Source organism: Gymnogyps californianus, unplaced genomic scaffold (genome assembly GCF_018139145.2).
Source record: "Gymnogyps californianus isolate 813 unplaced genomic scaffold, ASM1813914v2 HiC_scaffold_32, whole genome shotgun sequence".
NCBI lineage: Eukaryota > Metazoa > Chordata > Aves > Accipitriformes > Cathartidae > Gymnogyps > Gymnogyps californianus.
Genome location: NW_026114202.1, coordinates 808,578 through 832,263, shown reverse-complemented (window position 1 = coordinate 832,263; position 23,686 = coordinate 808,578). Strand labels below are relative to the sequence as shown.

Here is a 23,686-nt window from a genome sequence, read left to right as displayed (position 1 = left end):
TCATTCTGCTCTGTAACATCACGGACAGAAGGCACAATTGTTTCTGCTGTGATTCCAAAACCAACTGTCGAGAGAAGGCCTTTGGGAGAAGAGCAGTGAGCCAGACAGCAGGCTCCCTGGCAGCGCTGGATGGAGTTCAAGGAAAATCGTTTGCCTCACCACCCTCCTGTAAGTTAACAGGAGATGGTGACTAACAGGAAAGAAACCTCACCATGGTGTAAACACAAAAATGTTTGTATTTGCCTTCCAGATAGGTATTCACGTTATCTGATTATAGCGTGTTCTGTTTCTTGAATTGTGTCGCTTCTGCATCGCTCCCTTAGAAGACAGAGAATTATTGTTACAAAGCATGAATTATTTACTAGCTCTATAGACCGGGCCTGGTTTTCCACCCCATCTGCACTTAAAGCCAATGAGGTTGTAAGTGTGTAAGGACTCTGCCAAAACTGGAAGTGTCCTGACTGACATCCGTGGCACCAGCCGGGCATTTCAATTAAATGGGGAGATCTTGCGGGAGCAGGGCAGAACCAGCTTCAGGAAAGTGATCTAATCTGAGCATTAGCGATAATTTACATCCCATCAAGGCCTGGTTTCAGGATCCTGAGCTCCTGTAGGATATCCAGGTACTCATCAGGTTTGAAGATGAGGCTCAGAACTATTTTGTGCTGCGATTTCTCTATTGCTTTGATAGCTCAGTTTAAAGCGATGGGCACACTAAAAATTAATGAGCGGATTTGGAGATAAAGAGGTCTGTAAAACAGAGATAATACTTAACTGCTTCACAGGGGGCATAAGGATTAATGAGTTAATGTTTGCAAAGTGCTTTGAAGATGAAAAGTGCTAAATCTGATTACATCTGGCGGGTGAAGTAGATGAGAATGAAGAAGAGGTTCTCAATGCTATACTGTAACGACAAGGTCTCGCTAAATATCATAATAAATAATGATCGGAAGGTAGTTTGCTCTCGTGCTGTCCCTGGCGGTTTGTAGTCAGGTAGCCCCTGGCAGAAGATAGGTTTCCAGAACAGATTCCGCAGTCTGTAAATCGTCACTTCTCGTTTATTCTGCTTGAAGTTACTTGTTCGGTTTCCACTACTTTAGTTTGCTTTTCTTTCATTCATGTGTGTCTCGGAGATGCTGCTCAGTGAAACGCCCACAGAACCTGCCAGCTGGACCGTCAGCTTGCAGTACAGCTCCTGCTACCATTTCTAATCTCTTCAGTGGACCCTGATTATTTCGCTGGCTCTAACTTAGACACCCCCGATTTACCAGACCGTAATTGCAGGTAACAGTGGTAAGCGGGGTCTGGGTTCCCTTTGGGGCAAGCGGCAGAGTGATCCAGGGCAACATCTGACTGACAAGACCCCGAGGGCTGAAAACTGTATCCTTCCCCCAAACCAAACCCACTACAGAATGTATTAATTCTTTAACAGAATGCTTCTTGATCACCTGAAATCCCCAAAACAACCCTGGTTCCCCTAAATGTGCTGTAGTAACTTCTGTGGAGCTTTCCCTGTTGCTCTAAAGCAAAAGGGTTTCAAAGTGGTTTTTCCTTGCAGGAATCCCCTCCTTGCAGGAATCCCCTCCGCGGGGCTGCGTAACGCCAGCGCGCCGAGGCACATGCGAGCAGGATTCTTGTGTTCGGGGCTTTCAGTAGGTGAGACGTGGCCCTTTCTCTCTCCGTCCGCTACTCTAATCTCAGGTGCGTCATCTCTGCAATACGAATATTAAACGTGCAATGCACAGAATAAACGACTTGGGCTCCCGTGGCCTCAGCTGAGTCCTTCCCGGGGAGATGAGCTGGTGTGACGGCCTAGCCTTAGAAAGACGCTGCGGTGCATTTCTGCCCCTTCTCCTTTGGCGCTGTCTGGAGGAAATCCTGCGTCCTGTGACATTTTTCACCGGAGCCAAGGCTCCTCTCCTCTTCCCAGCGTCTCCCCACCCGTTCCCGGCGGTGGAAGCCCTGGCAGCCGCCCCGGCCCCTTCCCCGTCTGTGGCCACGTTCCCGGGGCACGACGGACGTATGGTCTATAAGCGAGCTGGGGGTGAGAGGCGCGCTGGGACTGCCGGAGGGGGACGGTCCCGCCCTGGATGCGCTGGCAGGGGGCTCCTCCTCGGGAACCTTCTCTGCCCTTGCCTCACCTGCTCGCCTGCACCAAGCACATGCCACAGCCCGCGTCCCTGGGTATGGCGAGGGCAGGGAGGCCGGGGCTGGTGGCGGGGAAGGCCGGGCGCTGGCCTCTCGGGCGGTGAGGGCTGCGGGCTGCCGAGGGGCAGAACCGAAAAGAGGGAAAATTGAGGGGGGAAAAAAAAAAAAACCCCACCGGGGCGGTGGGTGCGAAGCCTGGGCGGGCGCTGGGGGTCGGCAGGCTGTGCTGCGGAGAGGCCCGGCCTGCCGCTAGGCGGGGGATCCGCCTTCGTTTTGGAGAAGAAAAAAAGCATTTTGGGTTCTTTAATTTAAAAAAACAAACCCCAAAAACCTAGAAATTGATACAATCCCGCTCCGATCCGTTTCCCGGCTGGGCGGGGCAGCCCACTCCCTCATGCGGGGGGGGCGCCGGCTCCCCCCCCCCCCCCCCCGCGCAGTGGTGCAGCCGCCGCGCCCCCTGGCGGTGTGGTTCCACACCCTCCCACCGGCATAGGGAATGGGCCGGCCCGGCGCCGCCCATGCCCCGGAAGCGTTCGGCGTGCTCCGGAAGAGGCGGTGGGCGGCGGAGGGAGGGAGGGGGCCGGGCCCTGGCGGCAGGAGCCGGAGGCGGAGCCCGAGTGTCCTTATCGCTGGCGCTGGCGCGGCCGCCGCCGGGCAGCGGGGAGCGCGGCGCGGATCGCGGGCCCGCCGGCCTGGGCGCGGGCGGCAGGATGCTGCTCTTCGTGGAGGTGAGGCGCGGCGGGGCGGCGCGGGGCCGGGCCATGTGGCGGGAGGCCGCGCACGCCGCTCCGCGCCGCCGGCCGCGCCGCGCCGGGGGGAGGGGACGGGGCTGACACAGCAAATCCGGGGGCGGCGGCCGCGGGCCCGGCGGGCTGGGGGGGGGGGGGGGCTCGGCGCTCTGGAAGGTTCCGCCGGGGCCTCGGCGTGGGGGCGGCGGAGGGGGGGGGGGGGTGAAAGGCACCGCGGTGACCTTCCGGGGGAGCCGCCGCACCGCGGCCTGCCGTGAAGGTTACGCGCGGAGCGGGCCCTGGGGCGGCCGGGGCCCCCGCGGCAGCCCCTCTCGGCGGCGGGCGGGACTCGCGGGGCCTCCTGCGCCCGGGGCGCGGGGGGGGGGGTTGTCGGCTGGCGGGGAGCGGAGCGGCCCTGGCACCGGCGGGGCGGGCCCGGCCCGGCGCCCCTCGGTAGCACACGGCCGCCCCGCGGGGCTGCACGCCGGCGCTTTCGACTGGGCCCGGGCGCGCTGGGAGCGGTGGCGCGGCCCGGGTGCGGCGTCTGCGTTAAATACGTTAATTAAATACGCGGGGTTGATGGCGGGGGTGGGGGGGGGGGGGAAGGCTCGGCCGGCGGAGCGGCCCTGCCGTTTCTGAGCGCGCCGGGCCCGGGGGCCGTGTCGGGGCGAGGAGCCCGGCTGGCAGCGCGCTCGGCCCGTCCCCGGGCGCGGAGGTCACCCGGGGAGGGCGCGGGGGGGCGGAGGTGTCCGTGTGTCCCTCCCTGCGCCACACGGCCGCTTCGCGGGGGCAGGAGGGGCGGCGGGCAGCGCCTTGGCCCGGGCCCGGGTCCGCAGCCGCTGCCCGTGCCGGTGCTTCGCCTATTTACGGCGTTTCACGGGATTCGGTGAAGCGGTTTCAGCATTTGCTGGACAAAGCCAGGCAACTGCGCTGCTGCTTTGAACTTCGCAATAAGTTTTGTCCAAAAAGCGTACAAAGCAAGCAGCTGCTGGGTTAATTCAGAAATAACTGAGGGAAGCCAGTCGATTGCTAGTGGCGTATTCAGTCCAAGTGTGGTGGTGGTGGTGGTCTTTTACATGAATACCAGCGTATATTCCGCAGTTAAGAACCTCTAAATAAAAAGGCTTGGGAAACACCTTCTCTTTCTTAAACTAATTGCCTCAGTTCTGAACTGAATGTTACTTGACTCGCACCGAGAGGGGGGAAAAAAAATGTCATGAACACAGAATGACAGGTCTTAAGAATTTGGTTTTACAGTATTTAACTTGAAGAGGAACTCTTCAGGCTAATCGGAGCTGCAGCCCGGTGACTGCAGCCAGGAGCTGCGAGCAGCCAACCTCACCCGAGTGCGGCAGAGAGGAGCTGAGCCTGCAGGACGGAGGTGGCCCCTCCGAGCAGCGGGCGCGCGAGGCAGGTTCTGGAACCCGCAGCGGTGACATGGAGCAGTTGTGGTGTGGATGGGGCTCAGGCGGCTCAAAGGGAGCTGAAGCAAATCGGGAGCCTGCGAGGCCAGGCAGCACGCGTCTGGGTGTTTAGTGAATCCTTTTAAAGCACAAACTTGACTTTGGTTGCTTTGTTTGATCTCCTTCTTTCTCTTCCGCTGATAGTGTTGCACGTTAGTTTCTGTGATCTTCGTTCAGGAAGCATCAATAATGTTTAATTTTGAGTTCCTGAGGAGAATCCGGGCTTTCTGAAGGTGCCTTTTCGCTGCCAGGACAGGGAACTTGAGCTCTTAACCAGGTGTTCTGAAACGCTGTGGTTGGATGCGTAGAAGCGGGCAGCAGCTTTTATCTCAGGATTTTTGGGGTTGCCTGAAAAATAAGGTACAGAACAGGATCATGTTAGAAGTCCTGAAGCTTTCAGGAGGATTAGCTGACTTGCTTTAGCTGTCAGCGTTGTATTTTAGACTTAACTGAAGTGTGCACGTGGTGATTGTGAATTGATTCCTTCATAGTATGCACGGTGGAATTCTGTTTTCCTTTAATATCTTTTAGCTCAAAAAACTTGCTGCAGTGAGGGAACGGTGTAAGGCTCATGCTATTTTTCCATGCATTAATGTTTGCTGTAGGTCATGTTTTTCACTTGCAGCCAGGACCACCATGCTGTTAACAATCGATAATTAAGGCGCGTTGGGAATACTATTAAATGCATTGTGAAAAATGTAATTGGTAATGGCTTGCTGTGCCTGCTTTGGGTTTTGGTCAGTTGGGTACGTGTTCCTAATTCAATATATTAGTAATTTATTGGGAAAATTGAAATCTGTGCATTTCAGGTGGGTGAAACGCTGCCCTAATTGTTGCCAGCAATGTTTCCTAGCTGGAAAATGGGGACTGTGTGAAGCACTGAGTATTGCTGGCCCTCTTTTTTTAGCAGGTGAGGCTTCCTGCTTCCCTCTAGGTGGCAAACCCCTCGGGTTGTCCCTGTTCACACAGAAGTGATGGACACCATTGACACAGGTGAGGGTGGTACCATCTTCGTACGGCACAACTGTGCCTTTGCTTTACCGAGGGATAAAGGAGGCACCCCTGGTTCTGGGGTGCTTGTACTGGCTGCTGAAAAAACCATGCTGCATTCGGTGGAAGTAACTCTCTTGTAACCATTACAGTTAATGTGTGTGTTGAGAATTACCTGGCACGTTCAGCATACTGAACTGTTATGTGATATCCTGCAGTCCGTTCCAAAGGAGTTCTGCGTGTTGCTGTCGGTTTGACACCGGCTTTCTCTCTTTTTTGGTTTGCTTCACAGCCTGGATAAGCTTTGAGAAGGTGACAGGTAACTACGCTGGCACGTGTCCGAGTCCGCTGCAGAGGCGTGTTTCCCTACCTGTCGTGTCCCCCCGCCAGCACGAGGCTTCTCTTTGCCAGCCTCCCATAGGTTTGCTGACCTTCGGGTTTTTTTTCCCCTCTGCTTACATTTCCACTTCTGGAAAATATTTAGATTCTCACAGGTTTTATTAAATTCTCTTCTAGATTTTTCACTTAGATTCCCTTTTAGAGAGTCAGTCTGCTCTGGGAGGTCTGTCACAAGCTCAGTGTTAAGATTTTGGTTGCAGGATAATTTGAATTACTATTAAAATAGAATGCTTTAAAAGAAACCGAGCACTTTCATTTTTGTTGGCTTAGTTGAATCTGTTAAATGTAATTTAGACTGTTGCAATAAGAACAATATTCTTTGCCATCCTTTCAGAACGAGACAGGTGCTTCGATAGTCAATTTTGAGGAACTGCTTGAGGAGAATCTTTGATCCACATTTGCTGAAAGTAATGTAAACTAGAGGGAAGCTCTGCTGAGGAGGACAGCTTTGTCAGCTCATGGATACCAGCGAGTGTTCCTAACCTTTGTAACTCTGTAAAGCTTTAACCTCATCATGAAAGTTCCCGATAGCAGCTGGGAGGATTGTTCTTGCAGCCAATCAGATGGGCTCGGTATTTGTTAGCCTCAGTTAAATAAGCAAGAATTGATATTTTGGCCTTCTCTGCAGAAGAGCCGCTTGCCAGAACGGAGTGGCGCTGCTCCTGGAGCACAGCACACTGTATTTTCAAAAAGCTTATGTAAATTAGGGACTTTTTATCCCCTCGGAGTCCGCGGTGTCTTGCTACTGAGATGCGTGACATCAGGGCTGGGTCTTGCAGAATTGCATTACATGTCATTGTTTCTAGAACAAAGGGGAAGTAGCCCACGCTCTGTTTCAGGTGTATATTTCAGCCGTTGTATTAATAGATACATTCATCACTTTATCAGCCTGAATCTGTTTAGTTTCTTAGCAGTTTTCACTTGGACCTGTGATTTCTGAACTTCTGTGTTACCACGTGTGTCTTTCGGTATTTGCTGAAGCGAGTAACATCATTCGCCATACTCAGCGTTGGTTTTTACTTCTGATCGGCTCCAGAAGCGTAGTAATCTCCCTAAAGTGTTTCAGTTTCACTTGATCATACTTATTCCTTAAAATCGCTTTCAGCTTGAGCTAAACACTAACCTCAAAGACGTAAGGTAGTGAGGCAGTGTTTATTTTTATAAAATAATGAATCATCTCCTGGACATGTCTTGTCTTTTTTGCTTTGAATGAAAAGTAAGTTCAAGGAAATGGGATCTGCCGGTTTTCAGTTCTTGAGCAGGTGCCCACGCTGACAGGTATGCTGCATCGCAGGAGTGACCAGAAGTTGAGCTGAGTTAAGTTTTGAACTTGCTGAACTACATTGACAGAGTATGTGGGTGCGACAGGTTACCGGGTTTTTCTTCTAAGGTTGTTTTGTTGGAGAACAACTACTCTGAAAACTAAGAAGGGAAATGCACGTTTGTCCTTTCACACTGAACTATTTCTAGTTCTTCTTTCTGTTTCCAGCTATGTTCTTCTGCTAAGATTAACGAAAGGGGGAAAACTCCATTGCTGTGTGGATTAAATCACTTGTGCGTGGGGGATTTTGAATCTCAGAGGGCCTCGCAAAAATTGTGGTCTTTGTTTTGCCTTCTCTCATGATTATCTTGAACCTCTCCAGTGTTGGGAGGCTTTTTGTTACTGAATTTGGGCTTGTCCTTGCAGCAAATAGCTTTGGAACTAGGTATGACCTTGGCAGAGGAATTATCTCTAAAGCTATTGCAACTGCTTCCTTATCCTTTTGCTTTATGTTTGAGGCCTGGTAGTAAGCCACTCCTTAATTTTAGAATCCAGGAGGCTGGCCTCTGAAATATCAAACTTCCTTATTTGTGAATTTGTGAGATACGAGCTAGGATTAATGGCTTTCACCTTCTAAATTCAAGCAAATGGTGTGAGTGAAGTGGACTATCGTTCAGTGTCTGGAGGAAACTGTATTAGTTGCTTGTAGGGTGTTAGGAATTCCTGGGAGGAGAATTTTTGCAAAAGCATAGCATTCTGGCCTGTGTGGAAGGAGTTAGTTTTATCATGGTAGAGCGAAAGCCATTGCAGTGCTTGTCTGTGCTGTTGCTGGATGATTGGACTCCTTACCCAAATGCCTTTGAGCTTCTGAGCAGCTCTCAGAAAGGGACCTTGGAGGGTGCCATCTTTTCCTGCAGGAATAAGTGTTTATCTGTGTCAAGTTCCAGGCTGGAATCGAGCAGTTTCTCTTGGCTGTCTCATTCTTTGCCCTCTTACTCTAGTTATGGTCCTTGTTGCCCAGTCTCAAAGTGAGACGATCCTGTTCGCCCCTCCCGGCAGGCCGTGATGGTGTGTATGTTTATCTTGGCACTTCAAAAACTTTGATCTCCTTGGTTGCAGGTTTAAGGAAGTTATTAGCGTACGTTGATGTGTATAAGATGTAGGTAAACTCCTGGGGAAATCAGGTAGTACTCGGGTAAGTTCATGAGGGTTCCTAGCATAGCATAGGTGATCGCTTGGTTAGTATAGATGTCACTAATTCAGTAAGTCATTAGTTTCTTCTCCTTGACATATGTTTTTTTACCTTCCTTTCTAGGAAGGGGTCTGGAGGAGGGAAAATTTCCCTTTCTGGTGAAAGGGGACTGGAGCATTATGACAGTCAAGTCTTTAAAAGCTTATGAGTTACCAGAGTCCTTGACGGCTAGCTGCTTCCCCTGCTGATGTTGTCGGATGTCAATAAAGAGAGGTTGAAGGCAACACTTCTAATGGAGGTAGAAATGAAATGCTTGGAAAATACCAAGGATTTTCCTGTTTTGATTAATGAAAAATCACATAGGTGCTTAATAGCTGGCTAGACACTTGAGATGTGGAACTCTATAGAAAAATCACTAAATTCACCTGTCTTGTCTGGCTTGACTTCTAAAGCATCTGTGGATTATTTTTCCTAATAAAAGTGTCCTGGTCTCTTCAGCAGGTAACATCGAAAGGTGCTGGCTTAAACCCTAACGCAAAAGTGTGGCAAGAAGTACCCCAAGGGAGTGGTGAGGCTGTGCCACCAACAAATGGCGCAGAGCACTCGTGGCAAGAAACAGCGGCTGCACAAGGGACTCACACCGAGGGTGAGATGTCGCGGGCCCGTGTTTAAACGCTAGCTGTCATACGTCCATTTCTAGATAGCGCTGAGGGTTCTCTGTAAGAGTTCAGCAGCGAGAAGCAACCTCTTGCTCTTGTCCTTGAGGTTGCTAGTGCTGATGTAGCAACAAGTGTGAAATGAATGTGAGAAAGCAGCACACAGTTTGTAGAGGTTATAGGTCTGGCCAGTGAGCTTTGGTTTTAGGGACTCAAGAAGGTGTCCAGAGCTGCGCTAGGACGGAACGCCTCAGCAGGTAACAGGATCCAAGGGGCCCGGTGATGACTGAGTAACGCGCTAAGAGGGAAACAAGATGCTAAATGTGTAGAAATGGATTGATGACTTGTCTCATTTGCCATTGCTGCACTTTAGTATACATTTGTCCCTGTGAACAGGAAGATAAGATCTGAGGGCCACCTACAATCCTGGTAGATCACTGAGGTGCTGCCGAGAACTGTTAGACAGTAGCGTTTGTACTGGAGTAGAAACTGCAAAGCATCTATGGTTAGCTCCTTTCAGTTTGGTCTGTATTCCATTTCAGTCCCCATTTTCCATCCTTACCACGTGGTCAGTCCTGTCGTCCAGAACTAAATATTCAAACGATTTAACTCTTCTGATTTGGCTTAGACTTGATATGAAGGCAATTGTATAGCTGAGGTTACTCAAAATACGGCAGAGGCCTGTTAATTGGGAAGCAGGAGATTCCCTGGAAAAGGGTTTAGGAAAAGTTAGGGATAAAGAAGGGAGGATTCAGTTTGTGTGGCCCTGTCAAAAGTTTCTGGTAAGTCAGCAGAAGTGAAGAGAGAGTACTGAGTTTGTGCATTGGCTGACAGAAACTCATTTGTCTCTTCATAACAAAATGAAGCAATCATGGCGATGTTACGCTGCTGGAAGATTAAAGGCAGTTTTTCCAAAGCCATTGTTCTTGCTTTTAAGCAATTTCTAATGTAAGTAGTTGAATAGTGTCTCTTCTCAGAGTATGTTGTTAGTGGATTCGTCATTAGTGTGGAAAAGATCTAGCAGAGCAGTTGCGTTTTTTGGAACAATCTCCTTTGCCTGACCGTTGCATTAAACTGAAATTGCGCTTGTTTCTGTCTCACGCAGCTGTGGTGAAGACTAAGCTGAGGTGTCCTGAACAAGAGATCGGCCAGTTTCAATGTCATTCCACTGTGCTTTATAACAGTCATTAGATGCTCCCCAGTCCCTTATATAAATAAGAATCATGTAATGCGTTGAAGTGATGTAAGCTATTTTAGTGCTTTGTTTTTAGGAACCTCGTTTAAATATATTAAATTTCAGGTGGAAAGCTTGTTTTTTAGATCCTCTGCCACTTTCGGGGATGTTACAATTTCACGATCCTATTATTTACTTATCCCTGAGACCCTAGTGCAAACCAGAAGATCTTTCTGAAATTGGAGAGGTAGAAAGTGCTATCCAATACAAAGTAGACGCTAAAAGTCTAAGAAATGTAGACGAGGTCTAGGCACTTTCAGTTACAGCATTCTTGAGTGTTTGTTTTAATGTTGGTAGCTAGAATTTTTCAAATGGAAAATACTCTGAAGCTTATGGTGGGGTTTCTGTTGATGATGCGTTCTTTTGCCAGGTAACGTAGAGATTTCAGAGGACAGCTGCAAGCAATATGAAGTGATGTATTCCCCGTCTTGTGAAGCCACAAGAAATGGCACAGGAGTTGATGAAGCATCTGCAAATGGAATTGTCCTAGCAACTGAAGATCTTGGATACCAAATCTATGAAGTGTCTGGTGAGTATTCAAGTTAGAATGCCACTGTCAGTATCTGTAATCCTCTGAAGTCTGCTGCAGTTATGATGTGACGGAGTAGGAACTTTGAAACGTTCCATGCGTATTCAAGAAGATCCAAGCCAGCCATAGCACTTGGCCAAGTAGGTGAAAACTGTGGGATCGAAGTCGTTTTGCGAATGTGTAGTATGGTGGTCTTTCGCGTGTCTCAGGTGACCTTTTCCTCTTGGTCTTACCCAGAAGGATTCATTCTTTTGTTGCACAATGAAACGTGTTCTTGCATTGTATTCTTACCGTGAAACTGAGATCTGATGGTGAATGTGGTAACTTTTAGGTGAAGGCAGCTCCACTGTGTCCACAGAAGACATTAGAGAATGTTTGAAAAAACAACTTGAATTCTGCTTCTCACGGTACAGTACAGTTAACTCAACTTTGTATAAACCCTTTATTAAAATTGTTGACAAATTTTTCCCTTTTTTTGCTTGATATGTGCTGTCATCTTCATAAAAATGTTAACTGTGAGTGAGAGAGTTGGTTGCGATATGAAACAAGATTTGCTAAAACGCTGTAGAAACCCTGTGGTACCTTTCGGCTGTTTCAGTCCTGTCCGTGCATCCTTGTCCTTTAAGGAGAATTGAGTATGACTTCTGTGCTTCGCAGTTGTAAGATGTTGAGATAATTTAGCCGTATATTACCAGAAGAGGTCTCTTTGGCAAGATCCTTTTCGCAGACTAACATGCAGAGCAGTGTAACTTCCATGAAGTTTTTTAGTTATCTCCTGCTTTGTGTTGATCTGCTAGGATTTTTTCCAGGAGAGAAAATCTGAGTGCATTTTGGCTAGAGTTAGCTGCGAATGGTATTGGTGAATATTTAAGCGTGCAGTTATCCTTTTGTTTTGAGGCTTCTGTAAGTAAAGTTCAGTATTTTTATAAAATAGTGAACTTATGTCTTTTTAGTGAGAATCTTTCAAAGGATCTCTACTTGATGTCTCAAATGGATAGTGATCAGTTTGTTCCAATATGGACGATTGCCAACATGGAAGGTATTAAGAAGCTGACAACTGATATGGACCTTATTCTTGAAGTTTTGAGATGTAAGTCTGGGTGTTTGGTGTCTGTATTAGTAGAACAAAGAAACCTGCCTTGCTTTAGAGAAGTGTCTTCGTCTCTTACCTGGTTATGGCATATTGTTCTGGTAAATGGTGATGGGAACCTCGTTCTCCAGAGATGTTTGAATAAGTGGCTGTTCCAGACTCCTGAATTCTAGTTATGCTTTATAATAAACTGCCTAAATCTGCCCCAGTAAGAGGCTACTCTAAGATATTGCTAGCAGTGAAAGTCTTATTCTGGGAGTAAACCTAGTCTTCTGATTCAGTGCAAAACGAGACAAAGCTTATTAGAAAAAGTTAGCTAGAATTCTTCTGACATACTGTCCTGTGCTGATTCTACACGTGGCTTCTTGTGGAAACAGTTGTAAGTGAACTTTTTAAGTCTTTATTCTGACTTGATTTCCCTACTCTTGTTTGAACTTTTCCTATTAGGGCTCTGTCTAGGAATGTTTTTATATCCTCTTACTTGAATTTGAGCCGGAAGTGAATTGAATTTGGGACTGAGCTGTAGGTGGAGGCAACATCAGACAAACAGCTAGAATGTACTGGAGATCTAACAGACTACTGCTGATAAAGCAGTCCTTTTCCCTGAATTCAAGAAATCTGGTTTCTTAAGCAGTCCATTGCAGTTCTGTGTTACAAGTTGGATAACGGAGGCTATTACTGCTGAGATGTTTTGCAGTGCACAATGTCCAATATTAAGCCAACTTTTATATTTGAATTTTAGCTTCTCCTATGGTACAAGTGGATGAGAGAGGGGAGAAAGTAAGACCAAACCACAAACGATGTATTATCATTCTCCGTGAGATCCCTGAAACAACACCTATAGAGGTAAATAAATAGAAAAGAAGGAAATAGAAGTCTGTTGATGTTTTTGGAAGGTACCCTCAACAGTGCTTCAAACAGCAACAGGAAATGTGGCTTAAAAGGTCAGCTGGTATTTCATTTGATTAAACACAAATATTTTTCTTGTAAACCACAAGTAACTTTTTCTGCCTGGACATATTGCCAAAAAAGCCAAAGCAAAAACTTGTTGTCACTGTTGTCCCTTCCCGTTATTTACTAATATATTAAAATGCTCTTAAGTAAACTTTTTTCCCACCAAAAACTGAGCTAGCTAGGCTTTTCTGGAAGGAAGTTTGAACTGGTTTCTTTTCAGATCCAAAAATAAAATCAGTCCAGGGCATAGCTTGGAATTCAGGCTGAATTTTTGTCACAGCAGTAGCTTTACTTGAAGTCAGACGGTTGTTTTGGCAGCAAGAAATGTTACTAAACATTTCTCATTCATTGTGACCCAGTGTGAGCTGAGCTCATTATGTTCAGAGAAGGGAGGATAATAAAATTCCTACTGATATTTGGCTAACAGAATGATTTAGTTCTTTTTTTTTTTTAAAGTTGTAACACAGGGTGTTTGTCTACTGGCATTCTTAACTAGTTCTTTTAATGCAAACGCTGAACAGCTACTTTGCCCTCTCTTTAAAATCTGATTATTGCAAAGCTGTCAGGTTGCCTTGATTTAGAAATACTTGTTAGAATCATTCTTGTCTAGATGACTCTCCTGATCTAAAGCCACATTTTTGCTACCTCTTTCGTATAGGAGTATCACCAGTTCTACACTGATCTTGATTTTCTTACCAGATGGGCCTGCTGCTTCTTATTTGGGGAGCTCAGTAGGCTGGACTGGTATTCTTGGGTTCAGAAACAGGTAGAGGATAATTTGGTGTCTGGCAGACCTGTGAAGGGACTAAAAGAACATCCCGGTCAAGAGAAAGTTGCAGCTGAGGAGCTGGAGTGTAAACTTTTGTTGGTTTAGTGTTCAATTTACAGCTTAGAGCTAGGTCCCCTTAACTGCCTGACTTCTTCTCTCCCCTAGGAGGTTAAGGCTCTGTTTAAAAACGAAAACTGTCCCAAAGTGATAAGCTGTGAGTTTGCTCACAACAACAACTGGTACGTTACATTCCAGTCAGATACAGATGCGCAACAGGTAAGGCTACCTTCAACTGTTAATGACATCTCAGTTTTGTTATTAATACTTCCCCTGCTCAAGAGAGTTGCACGCATGCTTCCTGCAGCTAAAAGAAATGTTTATTTACTGATCCCCCTTTTGTTATTTTAAGAGGTTATTGGCAAATTCTAGTTAATAGAGAAAAAAAGTTGAGAGATTGTAGGGTTATAATTCCCTTGTCTGCCTCTTGCCTCAATGCTCTCCGGCCATAACTGACAGCTAGTATCCTGAATTTGAAGTGTTAATGAATTTAGCTGGGCTAACAGGGATGCACATTGCTATGCATTCATGTTAAATCATGTAATAGCCTTTGAGAAGTACAATTTTATCAAGATATTCTAATGTTAATCTTTTTTGTATCTGCAGGCGTTTAAATACTTAAGGGAAGAAGTGAAAACCTTTCAGGGCAAGCCAGTAATGGTAAGGCTGCTTTATATGAGGTTTCTGTTTGAATTGAATTATATATTGTTTCTATTTGAATGATAGTGTGCATTTATGGGGGGAGCGGGGGGAACTAAGGAATTAGCGGTGGGGTAGTTCGTAACGCTTGCTGCCTAGGCTGTGAACTTGAATGAGGTCATGGGTAGCTGTGAAAAACTACAGTTCAGTGGCTGCTGTTTATTCACAGTGCTGCTTCCCATGAGGTGTGAAATACATTCCTGTTTCGTCTTCCCTTCTCCACTTTCCCCAGAATCTGGGTCTGCAGAACTCAGGAGAGAGACTCTTGCCATCGTGAGTCTCTAGCTTGAGTTAGCTGCTCTACAAAAAAGGCTGAAGCAAGCTGTTTGTACTGTGAAAGGAACTGTCAAAACTGGAGTCTGGACGGTTGCTGCTGTAGAAAGCAGTGTTTATCTTAAACTCGACAGATTCTCTAGCTACAGCAGCGTGTGTGTCCTTCCCTGTAGCGTGCTGTAAGAATGTAATCTGTATTGATTTTTATCAAAGTTTTTATTTGTAAGCAGTAATCAATCTACTTCTTCTTCACATGCCTTCTGTTACCATTTCAGTAGGCAAGGAAGATTTCATGTTCTGCTTCTCCTTTTCTCCCAACTAATGTATGTGATGTGATTTGATGTCTTGCAGGCAAGGATAAAAGCCATCAACACATTTTTTGCTAAGAATGGTTACCGGGTAGTGGATTCCAGTGTCTATACTCAGCCAGTTCAAACACAAGCACAGTTTGCCTCACCACTGTTTATGCAGCCTGTATATAGTCCTCAGCAGTACTCTATTTACAGCATTGTGCCTCAGACATGGTCTCCAAATCCTGCACCTTACTTTGAAACGCCACTGGTGAGTAACAGCTGATGAAACGAGAGGAGCTAGCCCAAAACATCAGGAATAATTTGGGTAACAAATCAATAGGGTTAGTGGGCTTTTCAGCTGTAGAATGCACAGGTTTCCTAGTCAGATCCCTCTGTTTTGTGATACTTCATGTTATGTTATGGACCTGATACAGCGAGACTGTCGGACAGGCTGCACGTCTCACCCTTGGCTGCCATTTATTTCAAGAAATTTTGGTGTGAAATGCCATTATCCAGTAGCTAGTGCTACTGGAAGAGCTTTGTAGCTCTGCCAGGAACTGGAGGACTCTGATGCTAAAGTAGACGTGCAGACTGTTAACCTGGTGGGGTTTTCGCTTTAGTAGTTTCCAACGTAGTGGATAGGCTAGCCCAGTGTAAAAGTACAAACAGACTAGCTGAATAACTGCTGAAGCTGATCTCATAAAACTGCAAACGTTTTTCTTTTTAGTTCAGCCATTGAGACTGTTCTGTCTGTTGCAGGCCCCCTTTCCTAACGGTGGATTTGTGAATGGCTTTAATACACCAGGATCATATAAAACAAATGCTGCTTCTTTGAGTATAGGTCGCCCATTCCATAGAAATCGGTAAGATGGCTCTGTCAGTTGTTTGCTCTCTGAGGACTTACAGTACTGAGATCCTGAAGCGTTCCTTGCACTTGTAAAATGCAGTGCCTTCTGATGGGACTAGGTTACTTATTTTGTTTATCAAATATGTATGACGTTTTTCAACTTGACTTATAAAATAAAATTAAAATCAAGGTGGCAGCTTAAGATCCTAAAATAATGGACATATGTGCTGGAGAGAGCAAAGGTAACTCCTTTAAAAGCCTCAGAGGAATTTCTGCAGACAAATAAATAACTTCCTCTTAAGGTAATACTTCTAATTATGTTTGTTATACGCAGATTATAAACTCCTGCAGCACAAACGTAAGCTTTTCCTGTTGTGTGATTAGTCTTGCAGAGAGCCATTCAGTTTATGCAGCTGAGAGTTGCATGCCCTGACTGCTGTATGCTAAAACTGCTTGATGCTGAGTCTGTTACTATAATTTATTTGCTTTATCCCCATCTTTCCTGATAACTGTAAGGACTCAGCTCAGATATAAACATCGGGGAGGAGGAAACAGCTTTGTATTTGCTGGAACAGTACTCTTAAATACAATGGAGTAGTAATCTGTTTGTGTGGGTGGAAATTGTTTTATTTGCAAGCTCTTTCACTGTATTCAGCATGCGGGCTGGTAGCATGGGAATTGCTTTTATATTGTTTGAGAAATCGGTTGACAACTGTGAGTACTGTAAGTGTTTGTGATGCAGTTAAGGTTTGTGGCTGTTGGCAGAAGGTGAACTTCAGAATTTGGTCTGCGGTGACTCAGCAGAGCCTTGATACAGGCTGTGAAACTGGTAGTATGACTCTACTTGGAAGACAGGGCAGCTGATTCAGTTACAGCTGCTCAGCTCCCAACTAAGATCTTTGTAAAAAGGGGTTTTTTTGTTTTGCCTTAAATCGTGCCCAGACTTAAAGCCAGTAAAACTCTCACATGTGTGGATCCGCTCGGAAGTATGGATGCTGAAACTGTACGAGACTTGTATGTACCCAAATACTAACATCTTGAAATGCCCACACGTTCACTGCTGCCTTGTAGATCACATCTGTATAATCCTTAAACTTTTAAAACTCTTCTGGTTATGTTAAGACTTTCATTTGTAAAACTTCAGTCATTGTGAAGTTATAGCTTTAGGGTCAAGTGTGTACAGGTTCTGCTGGTCTGTCTTGGTTGCCTTATCTTTCCTGCCAATCTTGCTCAGCCTTTGTGCTAGTACAAAGCTCTGTTTTTGTGGTAATAAGTCTTCATATTCTGGCAGCAGAGATTAGTTATGCTTCAGCAGGTTTCCTTTGCAAACAGGAGACTGCTAAGGTAACAGTGAGGTACAGCCTCGAAGGTTTGGCCCAGTGATGATCAAGTATCGCGCTAAGAGAGAACAGGTCCAACAGTCGGTTGTCTGGGCAGCCTGCACTTCATGCTTTTCCTTCTTTTTGCTCTCTCACATCATCTCTCCTTCTCTCTACTTTTTTTTCTTCCTTATCTTTCCTTGTCTTTTCTGCTTTGCTCTTCTGCCCAGACAAGACTGTGGCCTTCTCAGTGACGGGTAAGATTATGAGATCTGAGGGCTGAATAATGACTTGAGAATCTTCCATTTTAGGAACGAATTGAACAAAATGGAAGAATTTAGTTAGCTTACCTCCTCCTCCTCCCTATGGTCTTTGCTGATGGAAAACTTAACCTTATTGGGGCCTTAAAACTGGTTCTTAATGCTTCTTGAAGCTGTGAAGTATGAATTAATCTTTGTTCAGCGTATCTTCTCTTGAACTGCAGAAGAGCTCATTCGGAGAGGTTCATCCAGCTGCTGCTTTTGAGTTTCTGTCCTGGCTCATTAAACTTGATTTGTTTTGTCACACAGGCAGTTAATAGTTAAGTATTGGATTTTTCTCTGTAGCTAAACATTTGTTTAAGCCTGTCATATTTATTTTGCCCTGATTGTTGCAACATCCTCGTGGGAAAGGAAGATTGAGTCTTTGTAACAGAGAATCCTCAGTGCTAATATTGGTTAAATTGATATTTTTCTATCCAGCCATCTAAAAGGTAACTTAAAATGTCTTTGGTAAAGCAGATTAATTTGACCACTCAAAATTGGGCTATTAAACGGTGATTTTTGTTCTGCTTTCTGGTTACATATGAAATGCTGCAAAACTTCCAGCTGTTAATTGCAACGCTACGGAGAAGTCCATCAGATAGTGGTGGAGTTGATTTTTAAAATACCACAGGACAATGGCCGAGCAGAGGGAGGAATCTGCTGCTGCTACAGCCACATCACTTACTGCTGTTCTGATTTAGCGCTAACAGATGATAATTTGTCATTCGTTGGATTCTCCTATTTTGCTTTCTTTTCCTCCCAACTTAAATTCTCTGGCCAAGTGGGAGGGAACAAGTTTATTGGTGGAAGCTGGAAGGAAACTACCTCGTTGTTAGGCACTCTAGGGTCTGTGGCATCCACAACATGCCCTTCCGTATTCGCTTAGCTTAGAGAAACCAAAAGCTGCATGATTTATGGTCTGTTGAAAGAAAGGACCCTTTTTCAGGCTGCAGGCTGCTCCTTGATTACGCTGTAAGAGATCATGTAGTCAAGTTAACTTCTCCTCCCGGACAGGAATCATACTTTGGCTGGCAGTGGGAGAATTTCTTCTGATTGCATGGAATGTTATAATGAGATTGTTTAAAAACAATAAGCATGCAAAATCCTCCTTCTGTCCTTAAATTATGAGATGTGCAGGGTTGACCAGAGGAGAAAGATAGAGTTTAAGGTCCTTGCCTCGCTTGCTGAAACTGGTTGGTGCTGCGTGGAAAAGACAGCGAGGTGCAGAAGTGGAAAATAGTCTAAGGCACCTGAATGCTGCTCCAGAAAACTGTTCCATGTTATGGTAGGTCAGAGTTTTTCTGGGTAATTCTGCGTTTAAGACCCTGAGCCTTAACTTGCAGAAACGCTGAGCGTGCACAGCTGCATCTGTGTTCAAAGGAAATACAGCTTTAATGCTGAATAATCAATAACTGGGTAAAATGTCTGGGGTATTGTAAACTGCAGAGTCAGTGTTGTGGGTGTTTGGTAACAGGAACAGCGAGACTAAGATCCTGGCTTTTCAGGCTCCTGGGGAGGTGGGCTCTCAGCTACCCTAGCCTTCTCTCTCCTGTTCTTTTCAGCCTATTTAGTCGTCATCTACTCCTGGCTTCTTGTTTCAGTTCAGTTTTTTTGCCTGTGGCCAGATCGGTTTGTTCCTCAGGCTTGGCTTATTTCTCCAGATCACTTTCCAATACCCCGTGCCCGTTCTGCAGGCCCAAACAAATGAAGACTCCGTCTTTGGGTTCTTCTGGCTCTTCTGCCACCCCTAGGTTTTGGGGTTTTTTTGTTGGTTGAGGGGTTTTTGGTGTGGTTTTTTTTCCTCCCTTTGGTATCTGTTGGGCAGTGATCTCGATATTTTCTTCAAATGGCAACACTTGACAGGAGAGGAGGTTGCAAGAAAACTGTAACACAAGGAATAGATGGAGGTAAGGAAGAACAATTTCTTTGTTCTTGACAAATGAATGTAGGAAACAACTTCTCTGATGGAGTTCCGGTATTTACTGACCTCCTCCTTTCTCGTCAGCTACGAATTAACTGTAGTTGGTGGTAGTTTTGTGCCTTGTTCTTTCAACTCTGGATTACACAGCTGCTGCTCTGTGTCCTGCAGTGTGAAGCCTCACTTCCGATCCTCTAACAGCTCCGAACACGCTGTGGAGGGTTCAGCTGCCGTCAGTACCATGCCAGTGGGGGATGGACCACTGAACAGAACCAACTCAAGGAATTTTGTTATGGAGCGACATAACAGTACGTTAACTGGGCACCAAGACCAAGGTTATTCCCAGAAGGATTCTCCTACCGCGCAGATGGAGCAGAATGGCGATTATGGCATTGGCAGGGGCAGGTAAAGAACTGTGTGTACTGCTTTTTGCTGTAGCGCAACAATGCAGTTGGGACGTGGTGTTGGAGGTTCAAATGACTTGTGTGAGCCAAGATCATCAGCCTTTGGCACAATCTATGTTTCTGTAAAGACTGACCAGGAGAAAACTGACATTTAAGGAAACCAGGCATGATAAATACTTAACTGGGAGCATGAATGCTTCCTGCTTGACTGTACAGCTGTTAGTTATTCTGACAAACACCTTGCACTAAGATAGTGAGGTGTCTTTATTTCAAAATAACTGCCTGGTTTGTCCTCAGAATTAAAACAGTTGCTGAAGTAAAGTTGGTATTTGTATTGCTGTACATAATAAGCAAATCCCCGGCTGGGGAATTTGATGCTCCTAAACATTGTAAGATCGACTGGTTTTAACTTTTGTCTGTTAATTGAGGGTTTAGAGACCTAGAAATAAGTGACCAAGACAGATATGTGAGAAATCAGATGAGTAAGTTTATTACTATAAAATTATAGGATACTATTCTATAATATTATAGTCTAATTGTCACTGTGCTTGTTCAGATACAATGCTCTAGGGTACCTCCTCCACGGGGAGAGAAAAGAGAAATTGTTTCCCGTATTGGCTATGTTCCAGGAGTGTAAGAGCTTTGACCCCTCCTGAAGATGGAGAACATCCCAGAACTGTATCTTGAGAAGCATCAGTAGGCTGCTGTAAATCCCCTGCCACAGGCTCCCCTTTGTGCAGATGAGTGTGCGCTTCAGCTAGATGAATGCACTTACTGACTTTTTTTTTTGCCTTTAAAGGAGGAACGTTTTCAGAGGTCGGAGGAGACGAGAAGATGACCGGGTTTCAGTAAGTTCCACTTCCCTTATTGCGAGGAGTTGCACAAAGTGTGTTGTGTTGGCTTTGCATTTATTGAGGGAATGGCATAGTCCTTAAATTCACAGATTACGTTGTGGGTATTCAGTGTTTCTAGGAAATTCCCTGACATTTGCTCAATGCTCTTAATGCTAGGTGTTACGGCTCTATTAACGGGTATTTTCCTTCTCTAGAGACCTCAGCCTTCAACAGAAACAAAGACTCAGACACCAAAGTTTGACTTGCTAGCATCAAATTTCCCACCTTTGCCTGGCAGCACAGCAAAAATACCGGGAGAGCCTGTGCTGGAGAGCAGGATGTCCGATATCGTTAAAGGAGTCTGCAAAGAAAAGGTACCCGCTCTTGCCTCTGGCACGCACACAGTAGTACGCGTATGCTGTGTCTGCCTTCTCCCTGCTTAAAGAATCAGTTTATGTTAGAGCTGCACGTTAGAATGCTTTAAGCCCCAAACATCATGCTATGTTTGTTAATACAATAGTGCATTTTCTGTCTTTCTGTTCTTGGATTTCCTTGGCTTTTTGAGGGTATTTAGGTGAAGCTTCTGTAATTACACTATTGTAAGCTCGGTACTGTTTTGGAATAAAGCAGGCAAATGAGGAGTGTTGGCTGTTGAAGTAGGAACAGTTTGTGTGTAGTGTAGGCAAGGGCTGTTTCCAGATGAGTCTGTTATTTGAGCTGGTGGGACTAGGCATTGATAATCTGGGTGATGCAGCCGTACTTCTCATTTTATCTGCTATTTGTTTTGCCCATATAAAGGGTGATTGCTTTAGAGGCGATGCTCCAAAAGAAGTAGAATTCCTATAATCAGGACTTGAGCAGCCTTTGGAAATATCCCACTTCCCAGATGTCTTGAACTGGCATATTGAGGAGCAATTTAACCACATCTGCGATCTTTCCATATTTTGCGACTTACGCTTTCTGTACAGGAAAGCAAAGATTTGCTGCCCAGCTGTCCAGCTCCTGCTCAGGAAGAACAGACGCACAGCACTGTACAGCAGCCTGTGACAAGTGTGAGTTCACCAAGTCAGACTGAAGCTGTGGTGTTAAGGTATGCAGATTACATGAGTTGAGAATATTAAAATTTGCATGTTCTAGCAAAGGCTCTAGCCAGTGTCCAGCAAGGCGGCAATAATGTTTGTCGTTTCTTCTCCGTCTGTGGTAGGCAGCTTCTCTAGATGCCACTAGATGGAAATAACAAATCGTGGTGGTAATGGCTGTACCATTCTGTTCTGCAAAAAAAAGCAGTTGTGACTTCAAAGAAAGAAAATACTTTCTCAAACGTTAATTTCTGTGTTAGTAGGTTTTAATGTTAAATTGTTCTTGATTTAACAGCACAGTTCAGCCAGACGGCAAACCGGAAGAAGTGTCTGCTCAGAAAGATGTTACAAGCCACGCTTCCCCACCGGTGTCTGTCTCCCCTGTCAGTGCTGCAAAGCCGCCAAGGACAAATACCACTTCACCTTCTCCTAATGCAAGTGCAGCTCCGGCTTTGTTGGTGCAGGTAAGGCCCAGAGCAGGGAGTGAGTGGGGAGCATGGGGAGCTTCCTCCTGGATGTGCTGATGGAGCACCTGGGACCTTCTCTTGTGCAGTTTGCCACAGCTGTGGTGTGAGCGCTCACTGTCCGTGTCCTTGCTGTTGTGCCTTGACGTTGTGCCTGGGATAGTCTGGAAGAGCACAGCGTGTTTTTTCTGGTGTGTAAACCTTGCTCTTCTCCCTTGGTCCCAAAGGAGCCACGCAAGCTAAGCTATGCTGAAGTTTGCCAGAAGCCCCCAAAGGAGCCTCCTCCAGTTCCTGTTCAGCCTCTTAGGGAACATCGCACCAACATAGTTCCCCCTGCCAAAAGTGAAGAAAATGGTACACCTGAGAAGGCTTCGGAGAAGGCTCATGACAAGGTTGAAGGTCGAATGAAGGATTATTCTGGGTTCCGAGGCAACGGGCCTCCCAGGGGAGCTGCTGGGAAAATCAGGGAACAGAGGCGCCAATTTGGACGCAGATCATCGCCTCAGGGAGCACCTCGACGTATCGGCAAGGAGCAGTACGTGCCACCCCGGTCACCAAAGTAACACTTGTCCAGCCAATTATTCTCTATTTAATTTGAGCTGTGGACTAATAAGCAGCGAAGGAGACTGTGAGAAAAGTATTCATGAAGGGGAATACTGAACTGGAGCGTGGCTTGTGTGGAGAAGTTGTGGAGGGTCCCAAAATTCATCTCTAAAAGTGATTTCAAAAATGCTGGAGGATTCCAATCAATATAAATATAGAGATTATAATTTTTGTATTTTTGTTTTTAATTTGCAGAGGGTTTCCTGCTTGAAATCAGTTTTGGGGTTGTGAAACTAGCGTTTTGACAAAGTGAAAGAATATGAATTGACAAATAAACCTGTCCCTCAGTGTAGGAGGAAAAGGATAAGAGAATATTATTTTTGAAAAATGAGCGTTTCTGTAAAATTAGAACTTTTTTTAACCTATTTAACATTTGGCTTGTCAGATGATGTGTCTGCCATTGATGGCCTTGCATTGCAGAGCACGTCTGCAGCTGAGGTGCTTGGTCAGTGTGAGTGGAATGAGTGCAGCCAGATACTGTTGTCATGACTTAGTCACTGATGATAAAAACTGAATGTACTACTGTAGTAAACTTTGTGTTTCCAGCTTGAAGTATAGTCTCTTGACCTTACTAATAATTCATTCAGCAAGCTTTTTAAACTATAATTTTTACAGGATACTGGATTGTAGATCAGAGCACGTGGACAGCAAAAATTGTCTTCTAGACGCAATTGGAAGGAGGCAGAAGGGAGCACGTTAGAATTTTTCATTTGCCCTTTTTCCTCGCCTCCTTTTGAGGGCAACTTCTTAGGTTTGGGTGGTTTTCCCCCCCCCCCTCCTTGCTTGTTACTTTCTCTAATCTCTTTATTACAGACTTTTGTGCATTTATCTTGGTATGTTTTCCTGAGGCAGACCCAGTATAGGATTGATGGGTGGCTACACAGTACTTGATGTTAGCTTCACAAGTGAAGAGCCTGGAATTCCAGTTGCAGATGTGGAATTCTGCCTTGCAGGTGGGAACGCTGGGCACGGAGTTCTGCGTGCCCCACCAGGGTTAAGCTGACGTCTCTTTGAACGGCTAGCAAATCAGAGACGTGGCTGGCTTTTCTGTGTACTGACCTATCTTGGTGTTCTGGAGTAGGGTGTTGGATGCTGTATACTAGAAATCAGGGTTTATGTGTACTGGGAACTCATTGTTTACAGCTGATGTAATAGCAACTGACTTTTTTTAACTGTGTAAAG

At 45.7% G+C, this 23,686-nt stretch overlaps 1 protein-coding gene and 1 long non-coding RNA gene across 12 annotated transcripts; both read left to right on the top strand.

The window, feature by feature from the left end:
* The first annotated feature begins 7 nt into the window (after positions 1–7).
* Positions 8–1,710, top strand: LOC127028415 (uncharacterized). The gene is made up of 3 exons (XR_007768000.1): positions 8–168; positions 1,134–1,284; positions 1,559–1,710. It is a non-coding gene; the product is annotated as an uncharacterized LOC127028415 (long non-coding RNA).
* A 1,130-nt stretch (positions 1,711–2,840) lies between these two features.
* Positions 2,841–22,557, top strand: LARP4 (La ribonucleoprotein 4). 11 transcript variants are annotated; one of them, XM_050914103.1, is made up of 16 exons: positions 2,841–2,876; positions 8,680–8,827; positions 10,442–10,600; positions 10,932–11,007; positions 11,554–11,690; positions 12,433–12,536; positions 13,579–13,689; positions 14,077–14,130; positions 14,794–15,003; positions 15,495–15,598; positions 19,293–19,526; positions 20,325–20,373; positions 20,574–20,732; positions 21,327–21,448; positions 21,733–21,901; positions 22,129–22,557. In XM_050914103.1, exons 1-16 carry the CDS (start codon positions 2,859–2,861, stop codon positions 22,462–22,464), a joined length of 2,190 nt encoding a protein of 729 aa, XP_050770060.1. In that variant the 5' UTR covers positions 2,841–2,858; the 3' UTR covers positions 22,465–22,557. The 11 variants fall into 11 exon arrangements, with proteins under 11 accessions (XP_050770060.1, XP_050770061.1, XP_050770064.1 ...); XM_050914104.1 differs by having other exon boundaries at positions 8,680–8,845; XM_050914105.1 differs by having other exon boundaries at positions 2,859–2,876; positions 8,683–8,827.
* The last annotated feature ends 1,129 nt before the right edge of the window (positions 22,558–23,686 follow it).

What these genes read in the sequence shown, in the direction of transcription:
- LARP4 (XM_050914102.1), top strand. Translation starts at nt 8,429, where the DNA reads ATGTTGTCGGATGTCAATAAAGAGAGGTTGAAGGCAACACTTCTAATG. An exon ending in CTTACTTTGAAACGCCACTG is followed by an intron (nt 15,004 to 15,494) that starts GTGAGTAACAGC and finishes TGTCTGTTGCAG; the next exon opens with GCCCCCTTTCCTAACGGTGG. An exon ending in ACTGAAGCTGTGGTGTTAAG is followed by an intron (nt 21,449 to 21,732) that starts GTATGCAGATTA and finishes TTGATTTAACAG; the next exon opens with CACAGTTCAGCCAGACGGCA.